The 18,466-nt window shown below is 37.1% G+C and overlaps 2 protein-coding genes across 4 annotated transcripts; both read right to left on the bottom strand.

Moving 5' to 3' along the window:
• Nucleotides 1-20: 20 nt before the first annotated feature.
• SmB (small ribonucleoprotein particle protein SmB) lies at nt 21-1,881 on the bottom strand. The gene is made up of 2 exons (XM_088266183.1): nt 1,742-1,881; nt 21-1,594 (listed from the first exon to the last, which is right to left on the bottom strand). Exons 1-2 carry the CDS (start codon nt 1,742-1,744, stop codon nt 953-955), a joined length of 645 nt encoding a protein of 214 aa, XP_088122309.1. The 5' UTR covers nt 1,745-1,881; the 3' UTR covers nt 21-952.
• A 2,008-nt stretch (nt 1,882-3,889) lies between these two features.
• On the bottom strand, nt 3,890-8,896 carry LOC148305736 (Krueppel homolog 1-like). Of its 3 annotated transcripts, none has more exons than XM_088266258.1 (2): nt 8,651-8,896; nt 3,890-5,790 (listed from the first exon to the last, which is right to left on the bottom strand). In XM_088266258.1, the coding sequence occupies exons 1-2, from the start codon at nt 8,700-8,702 to the stop codon at nt 4,526-4,528; spliced, it is 1,317 nt and encodes a 438-aa protein (XP_088122384.1). In that variant the 5' UTR covers nt 8,703-8,896; the 3' UTR covers nt 3,890-4,525. The 3 variants fall into 3 exon arrangements, with proteins under 3 accessions (XP_088122384.1, XP_088122383.1, XP_088122385.1); XM_088266257.1 differs by lacking the exon at nt 8,651-8,896 and adding an exon at nt 5,878-7,635; XM_088266259.1 differs by lacking the exon at nt 8,651-8,896 and adding an exon at nt 7,593-7,635.
• Between the last annotated feature and the right edge of the window lie 9,570 nt (nt 8,897-18,466).

The following is an 18,466-nucleotide window of genomic DNA, read 5'->3' as shown; positions in this document are numbered from 1 at the left end:
GGAAAAAAAAAACAAATGTATTGGTGCCATAATATGAATTATTATTCAAAAATTATTTGGGTATTCAAATTCAGAATAAATGTTACAAACATTAATATTAAATAGGATGACATACATAAATTCGATAACCTTTCTCAGTAGATTTTTATTTTGAGTTACCTATTTCACAAAGAAGTTGCAGCCACTTATGTACGAGGAGTAGTATGGGGCTCAATCTTAAAGTTAGTTCAATTAAAGATTACCACTTATATAATTCTGGGACACTCAGTTTTGAGTACAACATCCCGACTAGTGACCATTCACAATGTTAAAAACTTATTGTTTAAGACGGAAGTTTATTTTAAATGTTCTCATATAAAAATATTATTTTTACTACTTATTTTTAGGTTCCTTACTTTACATGAGGGTATAAATAATTACTTAATGAATTACTGAAACACCCAAAATAATATTTTTATATAATAACTGATAATAGTTCTTTTTTAACATAATGATAGAGAAATGGCAAAATATTTATCCACTGTTGATACAGACTACCTTTGAGTACATAAACACGCAGTACAGCAATTCCACAACAAAAAAACTAGTTTTATTTCTTATACTTAATTACACTGCAAAATATTTTTATAAAAACAAATGGAGAAAAAAATCAAGCCAAATTACTGCACTTATTTAACGACATTGGAAAAATCAGCTTTCAGTATAATATAATTTTACACAGCAAAATATTATCCTGATTTTTAGTAAATTGAAATCATCTTATTCACACATCACATTCAATTTTATTAACACTTTTTAGTTCCTGCTGTGAAAATCACTTAAAAGTTGTACCCAAACACTAAGCTACAGAAGATCTATTTTGGATCTTATAGTTGGTAACATACCAACGCCACTTGTCAATATAAGACAGTTCAAATTTCACCTTTGAACACACAAATTACTCGCAACCCTCTCAATAAGGTCGCGGGGGGCCGCCTCTCATCATCCCGGGAGGGGGACCGCGCATGACCGGGGGACCACCCATGCCCGGCGGGCCGCCCATGCCGGGGGGGCCGCCCATGCCAGGCGCACCGCGCCCCATGCCCGGGGGCATGCCCATCATGCCGGGCGGCGGGCCGCCCATCATGCCCCTCATCTGGGGCGGCGCCGCCACCTGCCCGCCGCGGCCTGCCGGAGTCATGTGCTGCTGCGAGGGCCCGCCCACGCCGCGCGCGGGGCCCGTGAGGCCGGCGGGCGCGCCGCCCGAGCCGGCGGGCATGCCGCGGCCGGCAGCGCGGCCCAGCCCGGGCCCCGGCGCAGCTCCCGGGAGCGGTACCCTGGGGAGCCCTTCTTCTGGCGGAGGTAATCCCTCTACAGCCATGGATACAATGTTTTCGCCGCGCAACAACACGAAACCTAATGTCCTTTTTTCTTCGCGTTCGGAAGACTTAGTGTTTTTGGATTTAATTTTTCTGAACTCTTCGCAATCTCCGAGGATCAAATTCATATGTTTATCGAAGGCTTTAAAGGTTCCAATAAATGTACGAGAGTCTTGTAGAACTATCCGAACGCGATAATTGATATGCTGTAGCATCTTATTATTCTTGCCGATCGTCTGAAAAACACAAATTCAAAACGTAAATACAACGAATATTTGTCAAGTCAATTGAACTGTCAGATTATCCAAACATTAGAAATAACGAATAAGGTACATTTATATTCACTTGGTTTATATAATTTTATTATATTTACAGTAACTTACCATTTTGATGTTTTGATGTCAACGGATTAAAAAACAAATCGAGTATTTCGGGTGGTTAAACACCGGCTTTCGTTCAATGGCGGTTTTTGCTGTCCATAGATTATAATGACATTTATTTGTTGTTTTTCTATGGAAAATATTTCGTTTATCAACTCCATAGACTCAAAAATTAAAAAGCCTACCCACCCGTGCATAAGCAACCAGTAAAAACTCGACAGCTATATATATTATAAATGTACTATATTGCTAAGTATTTTATAAACAAACACACTCACACACACACACACACATTGGAAGTTGTAAGATTTTGAAAATGTAAGTAAAATCTCTCCATGTCGTTCAACAAAAACACTTCTTTTCCATCTTACTGATTATGACTTGAACGAGAATAACGTTGACTTTTTTTTTACTTTTAACTGTGAGGGCAGATGGCAATCGTGTTTTTAACCGAGAGGAACATACGCTTTTGATTTTTTTATTATTTGAAATTCTGAAAGAGGTTTTTGGATTCGAAAATTTAAAGCTATCACGGTAACCAATGAACAAATTTGGTTGTATATTGCGTATTTCTAGGTGCAGCATCACAATCGAGTAACCAAAGAAATAATAGCTATTCTATTAGTCACACCTCTAAGAACAACGTAAAAAATATGGTGGGATCAATTCTTAAAAGTACCAAAAAGTGCTACCTACTTAGAGATTCTCTATAGATTAATGAGTATTACTTATCTGTATGTCAAAAGCATTGTTAACTTTGTGATATGGTAATATAACCCTCTCCTTACTTTGTGTAATACCACTTCAAAGTGGTATTACACAAAGCGAACGATGAATCATAAGGAGAGTGTTATCTTAATATTATTCTAAGAAAAGATTCACATCGTCGGCCGCAAAGAGTATTTTCTTCTTCAAATATTGCATGTGATATTTTTATGCTTTTGGGGGAAATTTTATCGGCGAAACAGTTAACGATCCTTTATAATCGATTACTAACCGTTCAAGCTGATAACAATTTTTTATAACCAATCGTATCATCCTAATAACTTCGACTGAATCGAATATCATTCGAATAAATGAATTAATCGAACAACCTGATGAAAATGTTTACAAAAATAAAATATTTACTGCAACATGACAAGCGCTGCGCTGGCGCTGGATGGAATATTTTTGTCAACTGATAATATCAATTTTTCAATGTTTATTTTTCCATTACCTTTATGAAACGTGTAATTAATCTACTTTATGTTCAAATATGTAAACAGTTTTTAAAAAATATTGACAGATTAGCGGTATTCTGATGTACGACATAAGAATCACGACAAGAATGAAGTCGTTTATTTAGTATGCTATTTTTTTTTTAAAGTTGGCTTTTGCAAATTTACAGAGTTTGTGATAGTCTTTAAAATTACTAAATATTAAAAATGTCAAGTGGTAACTTCAATCAACTTTGGGATTACATTATTCAAAATTAATAGACAAATCTGATTTCCATGTCGACTCAATTGCCAACGAACTCGAGATTGTAGGGAGCGACTCACGCATACCAACAATTAATATCATACATAATTTGCATAATATATTACATATCTAAATAATAAGATAATATTTTTGTAGAGTTATTACCCGGTAACTTCACCACCAGACAAACAAAATTTTATATAAACTTTTAAAAAATATATTATTTTCTGCAAAAAAATAATTCTTACAGGAGTGTGGAATTGGCGTCACAGGTTCGATCGACATTAATTTTAAAAAAAATACAATATTTAAAGGTGGTGAGCTTTACTTTTACATACTTACCTTACCCATCTTTTCCTAAGACCATCAGCAATAAGCAAGTTAGTGGAATCTTTCGTTAAAATGTACTTACAGTACATCGATACACGATTTCACCTTTGTTTATTCATATTTATAAGGCGAAAATTAACAACATTAGTACTATAGTACTAATGTTACATTTCATTTTCTTGAATTACATTTCTTCGCGTTCAAAAAATATTTTTAACATTTCGTATTATCAATATTACAATAGAATATACACAATATATTAGTTGTAGACTTTATATATGCATGGCGAATATTCCAAATACGGACCAATCATATTTTCCTTCACACAAACGTATCATTGTGGGGGTCAATAAAAATACATTTAAATATTAGAATCTTTACTGTAAAATAATAATGACTTCATGAAATAGGATTTACGTAATCGTAATAATAAAACAACATCCGAAAACAATATGTACACATACATAGTATATAATTTTTAAAGACTCATAACTTAACGTATGAAGCGCAGTTATAATAACTTCAGTAAATGCATGCCGTTAAAATATGATTTATAATTCGCCTATACTGCACGAGGCCGAGGTAGCAACGTTTTCAGGAATACTATCGAAATAACAATATTAACGAGAAATAACACAGCATATCCATACATACAACATTTTCGTATTATCAATATTATAATAGAATATACACAATATATTAGTTGTAGACTTTATATTACTCGCGTAACTTGTTATAGTTGTGTAGTCTTCCGGACCGTGAGTTACGGTGACTAAACATTTAGTATGGGTATAAGAGGTTTATATAAACCGTATCAAATCTTAAGATTAGGAAACTTCCGGCGAACCAGAACTATACAGTCTTATTGGTTAGCATTCTCACGCTGTGACTCTTTACTGAACATCAGTCGCTTCCGAAACCAGCCGCGGCCACTACACCAGTCCTACGCCGCGGCTACACCTCCGGAAGCACGGCCTACACTCGCAGTCTTACTGTTCACGACGCTCGGGCGAACTGAATGACCGAGTTCATTCTGATCGGGGCAGTCTCGATGGGCTTCATGTACATCTTCCGCTTGCGCAGGGGCAGCGAGAGCATGTCCCGCGGAGCCTCGGGCGAGGACGAGCGCTCGGGGCTGTGGGCCGCCTCCTGGCCCTCGGCCGCCGCGAGCGCCGCCTCCACGCAGCGCACGATGTTGCTGTCGCTGTCCAGCGCGGGCTGGAACTGCGCCACGGGCTTCTGCGCGAAGTAGCCTTGGTGGCGCAGCGCGGCGAACTGCTCGTGCGCGTGGTACACCAGCTCGGGCGGCGGCGCCTCGGAGCCCACGGCCGCCGCCGCGGCCGCCAGCAGCAGCCCCGGCCCGGGCGCCGAGTACGGCTCGGGCGCCGCCGTCACCTCTTCCTTGGCGGGCTCGCGCATATCCTCGGCGTGTCCTTTGATGTGCGCTTCCATTTCCTTTTTGCTCTTGAAGGTGTCGTCACAGATGGTGCACTTGTAGCACTTGGCGCCGTAATGCTGCACTCGATGCAACTTGAGGACGTGGTTGTAGCCGAAGTCCCTGAAGCAGATGTCGCAGTGGTAGGGTTTCTCTCCCGTGTGGGTGCGGGAGTGGACCTTGAGCTGCTTGGAGCAAGTGAAGCCCTTCCCGCAGCCGGGGGCCGCGCAGCGGTAGGGCTTCTCGCCCGTGTGCGTGCGGAGGTGGATGACGAGCTGGCCGGACTGGATGAAGGTCTTGTTGCACACTTTGCAGCAGTGAGGCCGCTCCCCCGTGTGGATGCGCATATGCCTGTGCAGCTTTCCGCTGTGCTCGAAGGCTCGCCCGCACCTCTCGCAGCGGTAAGGTCGCTCCTTGGTGTGGATTCGGCGATGCACTTGCAAATTCTCCTTCACGCTGAACATCTTGTGGCAAAATTCACATTCGAACGGGCGTTCGCCCGTGTGTGTCCGGTAATGGCGAACGAGGCGCGCGGGGACTGCGAATGTCTTTCTGCACACGTCGCATTTGTAGGGGTCCGTCCCGGCGCCGGCCGCGGGGGTCCCCGGCGGGGGCGCGTGGGAGCGCGCGTGGCTCGTGTGCGCGCTCTTGCTGGCGAAGGTCATCCCGCACTGCTGGCACTGGAAGCGGCCGGCGGGCGGCGCCTCGGGAGGGGGCGCCGCGCACTCCGGCTTGCCTCCTTCGGCAGCCGCTTCGGCGCTCTCCAGGGATGGTAGGCAGGTGTAATATGAGCCCACCATGTCGTTCATACGGTTCCAAATTTTATCTGGGAAAATAAAAAATAAATAAATAAGTATCTTCAATTTTAAAAATTGCCACGAAGCATCGGGAGAAGTCGCCGACGTTTACTGACCGGGAACTTCCGCACCTTCTTCCCGAGGTTGCATAAAAACATTTTTGATCCATTCCTTATGACGCTTTTCCCATAACTCTTCGGCCATGGCGGTACTGCAGAGGACACGGCCGCTCCGGCCGAGGTCTGCGCGGCTTGTGAGGGCCGGGCGGCTCCGGCCCCCCGCGGGTTGATGGCCCGGCACGTGGGGAGCTGCAGCGACACGTGCCGCGAGCGGGTCAGTGTCGCCCCCCTCCCCGCCGCCCTCCTAACATACTACATAGCGCATTGTCCGATAAGCTCCGCGGTCGCGCCGAGATGGGAAATTGTTCCTGCATCCGCGGGGTGGCGGCGCGGGGGGAGCGGGGGAGAGAGTGCTCGGGGAAATTTTACTTTCAATGAAAACGAACGTTCCTACCGTACTAGATCACCACCAGCGGAGTATCGATCTTCCATTCATCTCCCTCTCCCGCTCAGGGTGAAAAAGAGAAAGTGATTTCCTAGCACCCTCAAACTACCACTTGTTTTTATTTTTGTTAGAAAAGGGGTGATTTTTTCAGATTTGACTTTTGTAGTTCTTAACTTTAAATTTTGATTTTTTAGTCTTCCTTAGACGTTATGAATATTGTTAATATATTATTCGCGAAACCAATACGAAATTGACATATCGCCCACTCCTTTCAAGAACGTCATAAATCAAAAAAGTTGATTTTTCAGGAGAACGTTTTTAAAGTTTAAAAATATAATACAATGTATTAAAAATAAATATCAAGCCACTAATTTAACTTTTTATTGTGCAACACATCTTTTTAGGTAAAACCTGAAGGTTTTTTCTCCATTTGAAAAATATTAAGTTTATTAAAAAAAAATTTAAACAATACATTTTCTTCAAAATGCAAAAAAAAAACACTCTCTGCTATGCAGCGGGTAAATATTAAGTTAAAAATATGCCTCTTTTGCTGGGATATAGTTTATTTTCTGTTCATTCCGAAAACATGCACAGCTGAAAATTGTCGATTTTTGATTTATGACGTTCTTGAAAGGAGTGAGCGATATGTATTACGGAAACGGAGAAATCGGTGGTTAGTAGGGAAATATAGAAATACGACTTTGCTTAACACATATCATTCTCTACGTCTCGATTTAAAAAAATCTAAATAAAAAAACTACGATAGTTGAGAAACAAATTTCCCTGTATAGCAGTTGCAGATTGGCGGGTACCTATTATATAATTTTTGTTACTCAAAATAATTTTTAGAACAGAATATATTTAATAAATTGAATGAAAAAGGTTTCCATGTATCATATTTTATTTAATATGTATTGTGAATGTCTGTTCCTTTCTTAATAAAAGCGTTAGTAGCGGAGGAATGGCAATGAAGTTTGAGAGAAAAAACAACTTTTTTAAGTGTTATATGAAATGCGTGGTGGAAACCCTTGTTTACAACGGACATTTTTATTTTTTTCTCTTCTTCTAAACATTAACCGCACCCCATGGTGCACTGTATCGAAGCAGTGTTCTCATGATCGTTATCAACTTGCACCGAAAGCAAGGTGATCAGTGCTGCGCTTCAGGTACTAGTCCAAGGTCTTTTGAATAAATACTCGAATGAAAAATCACTAATATTTATTTTGACGCGAACTTCATACTTCATACAAACATACAATACGAAACAAAAGTTATCGTCGATAATAACAAATAATCTCGATGCAAGGTCTCTAATGTCGCAACTCACCGATATTACACGGTAACGACCCGACATTTACAGCAGACTGTCCATGCACTTGGAAACGAGAAATGTGTAATAATAAATTATTGCTCGGTTGGATTACACGGAATGTTGGGAAGTCGCAGGAGGCCCGGCACCGTGGCGGCCGCTAGTCGCGGCAGGCGCGGTGCTAGGCCGTCACGTGGTCTTTCCAGCGACCGGCGACCTACCCAACTCACGCCGCCGTGAGCCCGTACGGACGCGCACACACTTTGACAAGGGACACACACCACGCAACCTTACATTCCCAAAAACACGACTGCCAATATTTAGGTACGTATTTACTTCGCAGTAAACATTTAAAATTAAAAGAAAAAAATCAATAATAGGGATCTTGGGAGAAAGTTTTACATTTCGAACGTGGAATTAATTTAAAATCGCATTTTAATCGGTGGGAATTGATACTAAAAAAATCCTAAATAAAGTACATAACATTATTTCATAAACATACTTGTTCACATTCAAATGTATAAAACGAATTCATGAAAATAGACAAATATGGTATATTTACTTTATTATTTGAGAGAAACTAAATTATTTTTATATTCAGAAATAAAATATGGAGAAATTAGAGATTTTTACAAATCAGGAATGAGAGAATACATGAAAATGGGAATACAAATGAAAGCCGTAGGGGTCAAGGACAAGGGTATCGAAGTAAAATATTTAATAATAATTTAAGCATGACATTATATGTAGATGAAATTATATTTTGAGGCCGCCACAAAAAAATAATCAAGGAAGAAAATGTATTGGATATTTAATTACATGAACCATTTTGTCTAACTACGAACTATTTGTACTTTTTTAATTATATAGATAAATATTAGAATAAGTGGTTCAGAAGCAAATATTTATTTGTAAGTACAAACATAACTATAACAGTGTGAAATAAAATATTGATGTGTCTTTAAAATGTTATTAAATATAATTTTATGAAAAGAGAAAAGGGTAAAATGAATGCGGGAATATACTTCTAATACATGCAAAAGCAAAAATGCGGAATATTACAAGTAGTGTTTTACCAGTTAATCTCCCTTCCAAAAATATGATGTTCAACGAATAGCTTGTTGGCATAGGTTGAAAATTTTGGCAGTGACGAACTTCCCAACTGGCAGTTGAAATTAGCGGCGAGGTCGACTAATACATTTCACAACACGGCACTTTTTAACAATTATACTAATAAAAGTAACGTTTTTTAAAGCGATTTTAATATAAAAGTTTACAGAAACATGTTAACCCACCACCTAGAGTACCGCGTACTTCGTAGTGTTTACTTCAGCGCTATTCGGCGGGCTGACGAGCTACAGCGGACGCGCCCGAACCAATTCTCGGCCGCTACACGCGTCGCGTAAGGAGGCCTAGCACCGTGCCTGCCTCACCAACACGCTTAGTACACGAGTTTCATTCGAATATCCGACACAACTTTTTGGGAGCGTCATGATGGCCGATTATATATTTTTTTTAAAGTTTGTTTCTGTTGTTTTTATTTTATTACAGTCATTCCGTACGTTCAGAATGTACAGAAGCAATTTCATAAATTCCATAAATTTGACAATAACTCCTCTTGCAGTTCGAGAGATTCTTCTAATACAGCTCAGGAAATGTCAATATAAATTGGAAATCATAAAATGATAAGGTATACAAAATGTTTGTAACCACGAAGGTCAGAAGTATTAAAACCGGTGTGCATATATAGTAATATGCATAGATAGATGTGAAAAACATTTACTAAATCTGGTGACTGACCGGAGCCATTTCGTCGGAACGTAACACGTTACGATGCGAGCATTCAGGCAGTCAGTACAGCGAGCCGAGCGCTCCATTCTTAGTTTCGGATGCTCGCTGATGCTCGCCGCGAGCGATGTTAGGACGTTACGTTACGACTAAATGCTCGGGCAGTCACACTCTAAGGTAGACTTTAGCGTTCTAATATGCCTAACACTTGGAATGAGCGGGGTGATTATATTGGCTGGGTGATTTGCAGATATTATTTTGCTACACATCATTTGAATAGTATGGCACGTAAACATATGTATTTGTATTTTATACCAACCTTACATTAATATTTACGTGAATTATAATATCATCTCTGAATAATCTTACTGAAAGGAGCATATAGTGCGGTAAAAGCTTCATCCAATCGACTACATTTATCCCTGCCTCTAGCAATTCCGTGATATTTTTTTCAGGAAAATAAATGCATTGCATATTTAAAGCAATTCAAATTATAAAATTAATATACATATTTTATTATAAGGAAAAATAATGCAATACATGTTTTGTACAATATCAATGGTAGATCAACTGCGCAGTTTGTAATGTAATAGGTCATCAAACGCATGAAAAAGTTAGGTCGGGCAGAATTATCCAAATATGAAAAAGAGAGTGGTCGATGACCTGCCGCTACACGTGGATTGTGGCGGCCACCACGGTGCTACGCCTCTGGGCCAGGGCACAGTGCACCGCTGCTGTATAACCTTCCCCAACACAGATAAACGTGGACTCAGACAAGTTCAACCAAAGTCAAATGCGCTGTCGCTCTCTTCCCTATAGTGATAAAGTTAGATCGAGCGAGACAGACGAATATCCGTCGTAACAAAGTCAAATAGTGCTGTCCTTCACCATCTCACGGATTGATGCGAGCCGAAAAGAGACCGTAGAGATCTACGGAATTATAAAGTCAAATTCTTTAGGAGTCGACAATTTACCGTGTCTCTTTTCTGCAACGTCATTCTGTATGAGGTTAGAATGAGAACGGCGATTATTTTTAGGAACCGTGATAAAAATGACAGCATGTTGAGATTTCAGTTAACATTTTTTGTGTTTTGCTTTTATATATATTATTTATTTGCATTTATATCATATTACTAGGTTTCCCTAAATGATACAGAGAACTCATTAATTAATCAATTATATTAAAACCTTTGTAGTTCAAATGAATTTAAAAAATGGTGTGTAAACGTCATTCCTATCCTGTGGCCATTTGTACAGTTTTCCAAGAGAATAAAATCCATTTAAGTACATACATAATATTTGTTGTATGTAGATACATAAAATTTACGCATTAGGTTGTTAAAAATAACAAAAAAATCTTATCGGAGACCTTCGAATCACTTATTAGTTGAAAAATTAAAGATTATTGATCTAAAATAATACTTCAATTCAAATAATTCATATGTTGAGGTTAAGATTATACATGATTTTTTTCATACATGACCTTACAATAACAGTTGATTCACTGATCACGTGATCTAACATAACGTGAATATTTTTTCCTGTAATTTTAAAGCCTACTTTTTTGTGATTTTCGAAATGCAAACCACTCGATTCAGGTAAATTGACAGTGCGTATTATCACAATATGACCGCATTTTTTTCTTTGATTTACTTTTTTTTTTAAATATTTTTACTTTCGTCGAACTTTTTAAAAAAGGTTGACCTTTTGTTCTTCATATTTTCTTCATAATCCTTCATATTTGTTACAATTTTATTGATTCAGCGATTTTTATTAAACCATTGATAAAGATTTATATTATGTGTATACAGAGGCGTGCATTCTATATAGGCAGAAAAACAGTGCCTACCCTGCTACCCGGTTACTCGCGTTCCATATAAAAACACTTCCAGTGCCTAATATGTCTTATTAAGTATTGCTTACATTATCTTACTAACCAACTCTATTGCCTACCCTTATATATATATATATATATATATATATATATATATATATATATATATATATATATATATATATATATATATATATATATATATATATATATATATATATATATATATATATATATATATATATATATATATATATATATATATATATATATATATATATATATATATATATATATATATATATATATATATATATATATATATATATATATATATATATATATATATATATATATATATATATATATATATATATATATATATATATATATATATATATATATATATATATATATATATATATATATATATATATATATATATATATATATATATATATATATATATATATATATATATATATATATATATATATATATATATGTTTATTTCATTTATTTTTTTATTTTAATTTTAGTATTTATGTTTTCTTGCAAACATTAATTAAGATGATTGACTTTGTCCGATATTCTCCTACGTTTATCTTCTAGTTTATTCGTAATAATCTATACATTAAACACTTTTACTGCATTCTATTTTATAAAGAGCAGGGCTGTCCAAAGCACGTCTGGGCGCACACAGCCCGCCCATAAATATTTATTTGTTTATTTATTTGTGTTTTTGATCTACCGCAAATATGGAAATTTTCCTTTTACAAAATTAATTTCGTACATTATTTTATTTTTACGGGATCCCAAATAAATGAATGAAAATGGCAACTTTTATTATTTGGTTAATACCCGAGCTGTGTATGTGTTTTAATTTTTTCTTTAAATAGTTAATCTATTAATTTCTGTGGCCCTCGAATGTATAATATTTAGTAATTAAGCCCTTATCAGGGCTGTCCAAATCAGATAAGTAACCATAAGCTACAATACTTTTCTAATGTCACATTCGTATCGTATCCTTTTTTCTATCTAACATTGAGTTTTACAAAAACGTGATCATCGACTATTTGATATATTACTAGCTTAATATTGCCCCGAAAAAATCCCAAAGGATTTTAAACTTGGAAGTATAATGTATTGACTAGTTAAAAATCACCAACTGCATTGGTGTTTATTTTCTTGCCAAGCAATAGTGACTTAAATGGCCCTCCTGAACATTCTACGTTTTGGTAGTTGGTCACTTTCTCCTGTACGACTACGATTGGTGAAATACAGGGGTTGGGTAAGAGGGTAAGGACAAGGCACACTAGTCGTGTTTCTATATGGAACGCGAGTAATCCAGGGTAGCCACTGCTTTTCTACGTATATGGAAAGCACGGCTTTGGGTGTAAGGATATGGTTAATCTCTTTTTAAGGACTTGAAAATTTTAACAGGATCATAGAATACAGTCCGGATATTTATATTTTTTCGTACTATTATTACTGGTGGTGTCCTGGTGGTGTCAAAAGTCTGCGTAATCGGAGGGCATGTATGACTAGTTGAATGTATGTGAAGGAAGCGAGGAGTGTGTCTGGACAGAAGATTGTGGTGTTCCATCCTCTCTGCCTAATCCTTCGGGGAAACGACGTGATGGTAATAGTAGTAGTACTATTGTTTTATTCTCAAAATTCACGAGTCTTTAAAATATTCAAGTACCTACCTACTTGTTGTTTTTTGTGGGTAGAAGCGGAAGTATGCATTTTAGCGTCCAGGGCGGTAACAAAATGGTCCTCATGACGAATTGTTTTACATTGAACTGTAACATCAAATAGATAAATAAGCTAGATTTTTTCTCGTATAAAACACTACGGCAACGTGCGGCGTTTTCACTTTTCCGACGCCATTTTCTTCCCTCGGTATTTTAAAATATTTTTTGGTTGAAAATAAAAAAAAAGAATAAACAGTTTGGAGTTTAGAAAAAAGCCCCGTAGTCCGCTTATATATAATAAATAAAGTGTGATTTTTAAACTCACAAAGAAATTTTAGAAAAGAACACTGCGTGCATTTAAATATGCGATTTGAAAATTAATCCCTGGCAAATATCTTTAATGAATTTGTATTTTCAGCAAATTTACGTATCAATGCAAACATATTTTTGTTGGTTTTATCGTGTCTTATGATTTTTCATAATTTTTATTTTTGACTTCTAATTATATATAATGTTAAGATTGTATTTTGTTTTGGGTTTCACCTTGTTATTATTTTATGGTTACTTATTTACATTATTTCATGTTATGTTAAGTCATTGTATTTTTACATTGTATTTGATAAGTATTTACTCCTTAACTCCTCTACCTGCTCCGCCTCCACAGTCTGGAATAAAAAAATAAATAAAGACGCAATTTAACATCTTTGCAAAAGGTGAAATATTTGACAATTAAATAATAATTTTGTTTTCATGACCGATTCACCTGTTAATAGAGTGAGTCACACTAGACCGACTACGTAACAGTAGTAATATCCATATTACATACTCGCTGTATAATACTAATACCTACATCCGTGAATGTCTGATAAAGGTGACTTTCATTACGCAATAAAAACATAATGGGCTCAATACACACGAATTCTTTGTTGTTCATTCTGGTTATACGGATGCATTCATATTTCGTTGCGTCTGTATTCTGTGTATACCGCCTAATGCTATCTAGGTATTTTATTTACGTAGGTACTTTACTCATCCAGTATTAGATTGCCTCCCATTTTAGGGCGCACACAAATAAGTCGAATGAACTCTATTTAGGTCGAAGGGCAAAATACTCTGGACACGTGGGCCCGTGCAGGCGCAATACCCGAAATGGTGGCTCGTGCATCCATCTTCACGCAGCTCCCCTTCTCACCCGATCTGCCTCCCCTTCACCGCCCGCCACCGCGCCCAGAATGCACAATGCAGGCTGTTCCGGCAGCCAAAACTACCAATAATAAATAGTATTTACATACATATCGTAGTCGGACAGGAGAAAGTGACCAACTGATAAAACGTAGAATGTTCAGGGGGCCATTACAGTAACTTTTGCTTGTTAGTCATTTTTAACAAGTCAATATATTATACTTCCAAGTTTAAAATCCTTTTCAGGGATTTTTTCAGGGCTAGTACGATATCTAATAGTCAATGATCACGTTTTTGTAAAAAATGCACTTGGTCACTTTCTCCTGTATGGCTACGATATGTATGTACCTACTTTTATTAATATGTATTTTTAAATTATAGGTCAGACATAAATGTTAAAATACATATCGACGGCCCCTACTCTTTCTGCAAATCTGTTACTTTACAGGAGAGAGCTTAGAAGATTTTTTCAACGTATTTTTTATTTATTAATTAACGGTTTTATCTGAAATTCTAAAATGTTTAATACTAAACATTCAAAAACACGATAAAATAATCGTTTTAAAACTTTATGCTTTGTCAAAATTAAGTAGCGTTTTAAGAGTTCAGTTCATTCCGAAAATTCCATGTAGACAGCGTAATACCAAATCGAATAGGGTCGGAGCCTGTATACCTCACCGTCGTCAGATAGTACCTGGCCGCCGAGGGGTTGGAGTAGACCGACATCGCCACCAGGGACAACAAGAAGACCAGGATCATCCTCCTCCATTTGCAGTTGGCTATCCTCAATTACGAGGAGCTCAAAAAGCTGCTCTTCGGCGCGCGGCGTGACAATCGCTCAAGGAGGCGAGGCGTCCTGCCCAACATCTGGGTCGGGCTTCAAAAATCTTCAATATCTCCAAGAAGATCGAGATGAAGGTGTAATATTGATATTAAAATGATATGATTTTTTGATATCTCATCAAAGATGAAGAAGAATGTGGAAGTCTGTGCATTTACGGGGCTGACGACCGTCATAGGCTGGTTTAACTGATCACTTTACACACGAGTAACATTTACCAATTCTACCCATTATTGACAACCACATTACTCCAAATTTTTGGAAGTTCTATATACTTATATGAACCAATTTCGAAACGTTGTTCTTGAATCATTAGAACTTCACTGAAGACATCTATTGGTGAGATAAAAGAAGCTTTTTTATTCTTATTCTTCTTCATCTTTGATGAGATGTCAAAAAATTATATGAAAATAACTCCTATAATTGGACATAATCCAGATTTTGTGAACAAGTATTTGGACACACTCAAAATGTTGTATATTAAATAAAATACTTTAGCTCTTCTTTTTCCTCCCCCAGACTCGACCTACTCGACGCCTTGAGACCGATTGACGATGTTTTATTTTTTTCATCGATCATTATCATCATCCACGACTTTGCAATCGCTCTTGAGTTAGTATTTTACGAATATGGCGCTATATAAATTGTTGCACTCGCGCGAAATCAATTAAATGTGGGTAATTTGAACTATCAGCAAAACTCCAAGAACCGCTTAAACTTGACACACTTGCACCCAATGACTTGATATTTTATTTTTGATAGTTCTCCTTACTTAGTTTCGTATAATAGCCTCTAATTATCTATTTGATTATTAATTATTTACGAAAATCGTTAGTATAGAGTACCTGAGGAACGGTCATTAAAATACCAGATTATTTTTTATTTAAATTTTAAAAGTTTGATATAAATTCTCACTGTTTTATACTGTATGTAAAACTGCTGACATTTTCATTTATAATTAACCATAATTAATTATAATTTATAATAGGCACCTACTGGGCATTTTGTTGATATTTTATGTTCTGACAAAGTGTTATATATTATAACCATTCAATTTCCCGACCAAACAACCGAGTTAGGACTGACCAAATACAAGTCATTTTCCACACTTCCGTAACTACAAAAAAAGATTTTAAAACAAAATGTCGGGTATTCGTTCATCGTAGAATTTTTTCGTTTCTTTGTGACGTCACATCGGAGGTCGTGTTTGGAGGAGGGGGAGAGCAGAAGAGAGGGCCCTACTGCGGCCCGTGTTCCCAGAGGTCCTCGAACCCGAGCCCTTGTTGTACCATGTACCTCTTGCCAGTAGCAGTGCCATGTACCAGGGCCATAGCCCCCACTCCGCCCTATGGGTGGCTGTGGTTATGATACCCAAAAGGGATTCCAAATATTTCACCCGATCTTCCGTACCCCAAGTTTCTCTGTCACTGTGTTAGAAAGGGAATTTAGAATAAAAAGTACCAATTTCACATCCAGGAACTCGTACACATAAGCTATGTCCTTACACAAGCTTGTAATAGTACGAGTATGCAGCCCCTAGTACCCTAATTATATTCTCCTTTACTACCCACTTTTCCTCGCACATACCATAGCAGTAATGCCCACCACCCCGAACTTATTCACACATCTCATCTGTATCCCAACATAAACAAATTATAAATCCCAAAAAATGAATAAAAATACTCTATTCTTGTATCTAAGAATCAGACCAATCACCAACACTTATTATTTTTATATTTTCACAACATTTTTGTGTATACCATGTACCTATCTCGAAATAAGGATTTTAAAATAAATACTTAGGGTTATGGCATATATCATACTCTTAGAGACAAATTCAGTAAATTTTCCTTACGAACCTAAAATAATGTGCCCATATAGGATGATGCATGCTTTTAATTTCTCGAAAGGTCATTGTCCTCACTGAGTAATCTACCGAATTCAGGTATAATGATACAGTGCCTGACTCCAGATTGAATTGTGCATATTATTTGACATTAAAAGTGACAATGTTCTAGGTAGTGAATTTTTATTTTTAATGTCAAATAATATGCACAATTCAATCTGGAGTCAGGCACTGTATCATTATACCTGAATTCGGTAGATTACTCAGTGAGGACAATGACCTTTCGAGAAATTAAAAGCATGCATCATCCTATATGGGCACATTATTTTAGGTTCGTAAGGAAAATTTACTGAACTTTGTCTCTAAGAGTATGATATATGCCATAACCCTATGGTACATAGAGAACATAAAAATACAGTTACCTCGTGTAGGTACCTTTAGTCGTGGACAAAGGATGAAAGAAGAGGAAATTAGGTACCTAATTTGTCAAATATTTATCTACAACATTTTGAGTGTGTCCAAATACTTGTTCACAAAATCTGGATTATCTCCAATTACAGGAGATATTTTAATATTATTTTTTGACATCTCATCAAAGATGAAGAAGAATATGGAAGTCTGGGCATTTACGGGGCTGACGACCGTCATAGGCTGGTTTAAGTGATCACTTTACACACGTCTTTACATCTCACCAATAGATGTCTCTAGTGAAGTTCTAGTGATTCAAGAACAAGGTTTCCAAATTGGTTCATATATATAGAACTTCCAAGAATTTGAGTAGTGTGGTTGTCAATAATGGGTAGAATTGGTGAATGTTACACGTGTGTAAAGTGATCACTTAAACCAGCCTATGACGGTCGTCAGCCCCGTAAATGCCCAGACTTCCATATTCTTCTTCATCTTTGATGAGATGTCAAAAAATAATATGAAAATATTTATCTGTTTTGCTTGTGATATATCGCTCACTCCTTTCATCAACGTCATATATAAAAAAACATGATGTTTCAGGAGATCTTTTTTTTAAGTGTAAAATATAATCAAATTTATGAAAAATATAATATGTATATATTATATCAAGCCACTTATTCAACTTTTTACTGTGCAACAGATCTTTTTAGGTAAGACCTGAATGTTTTTTCTCCATTAGAAAAATATTACTTTTTAAAAAAATAATTAAACGATACCTTTTCTTCAAAATGCAAAAACAACACTTTCTGCCCTGTGTCGGGTAAATATTATGTTAAAAATATGCCGCTTTTGCTGGAATATAGATCATTTTCTGGGCATTCCGAAAACACGCAGAACTGAAAATTGACAATTTTTGATATATGACTTTGTTGAAAGGAGTGAGCGATATGTACGTATTTTAGGTGAATTTTTACGACGGTAGGTACCTATCGTGGAAATTCGGCTCCCCTCGCGATAAAGATCAATGTGTGAGAGAGATGCAAGGTGGATAATAGGAAACAGAGTACAAAGACCCCTCTGGAAAATGAAAATGTTTTCCTGGCCTACATTCGAGTTCACCCCGTATCCGAGTATAGTTACGAGGGTTGATATCTAGATACATATTTATGTTGCGTAGTAAGGCCTACCCTCTGCTCGGGGATTTCAACGCAGGGGGTAAGCTGGGATGTACTACCTAGGACCTAGGTACTGCTGACAAGACCGCGTCCTGCGCAGTTTAAGTCCCAAAATAAAGGT

This window comes from Brachycentrus maculatus, unplaced genomic scaffold (assembly GCF_059751285.1).
Source record: "Brachycentrus maculatus isolate JH-2025_06_01 unplaced genomic scaffold, ASM5975128v1 h1tg000263l, whole genome shotgun sequence".
NCBI lineage: Eukaryota > Metazoa > Arthropoda > Insecta > Trichoptera > Brachycentridae > Brachycentrus > Brachycentrus maculatus.
This window is presented reverse-complemented; position numbering and strand designations above follow the sequence as displayed.

Bases quoted from the DNA above. Each gene is read 5' to 3' on its own strand.
- LOC148305736 (XM_088266257.1), bottom strand. From the start codon at position 5,965: ATGGCCGAAGAGTTATGGGAAAAGCGTCATAAGGAATGGATCAAAAAT. The intron at 5,791-5,877 runs GTCAGTAAACGT...TTATTTTCCCAG, and splicing joins AGAAGGTGCGGAAGTTCCCG to ATAAAATTTGGAACCGTATG.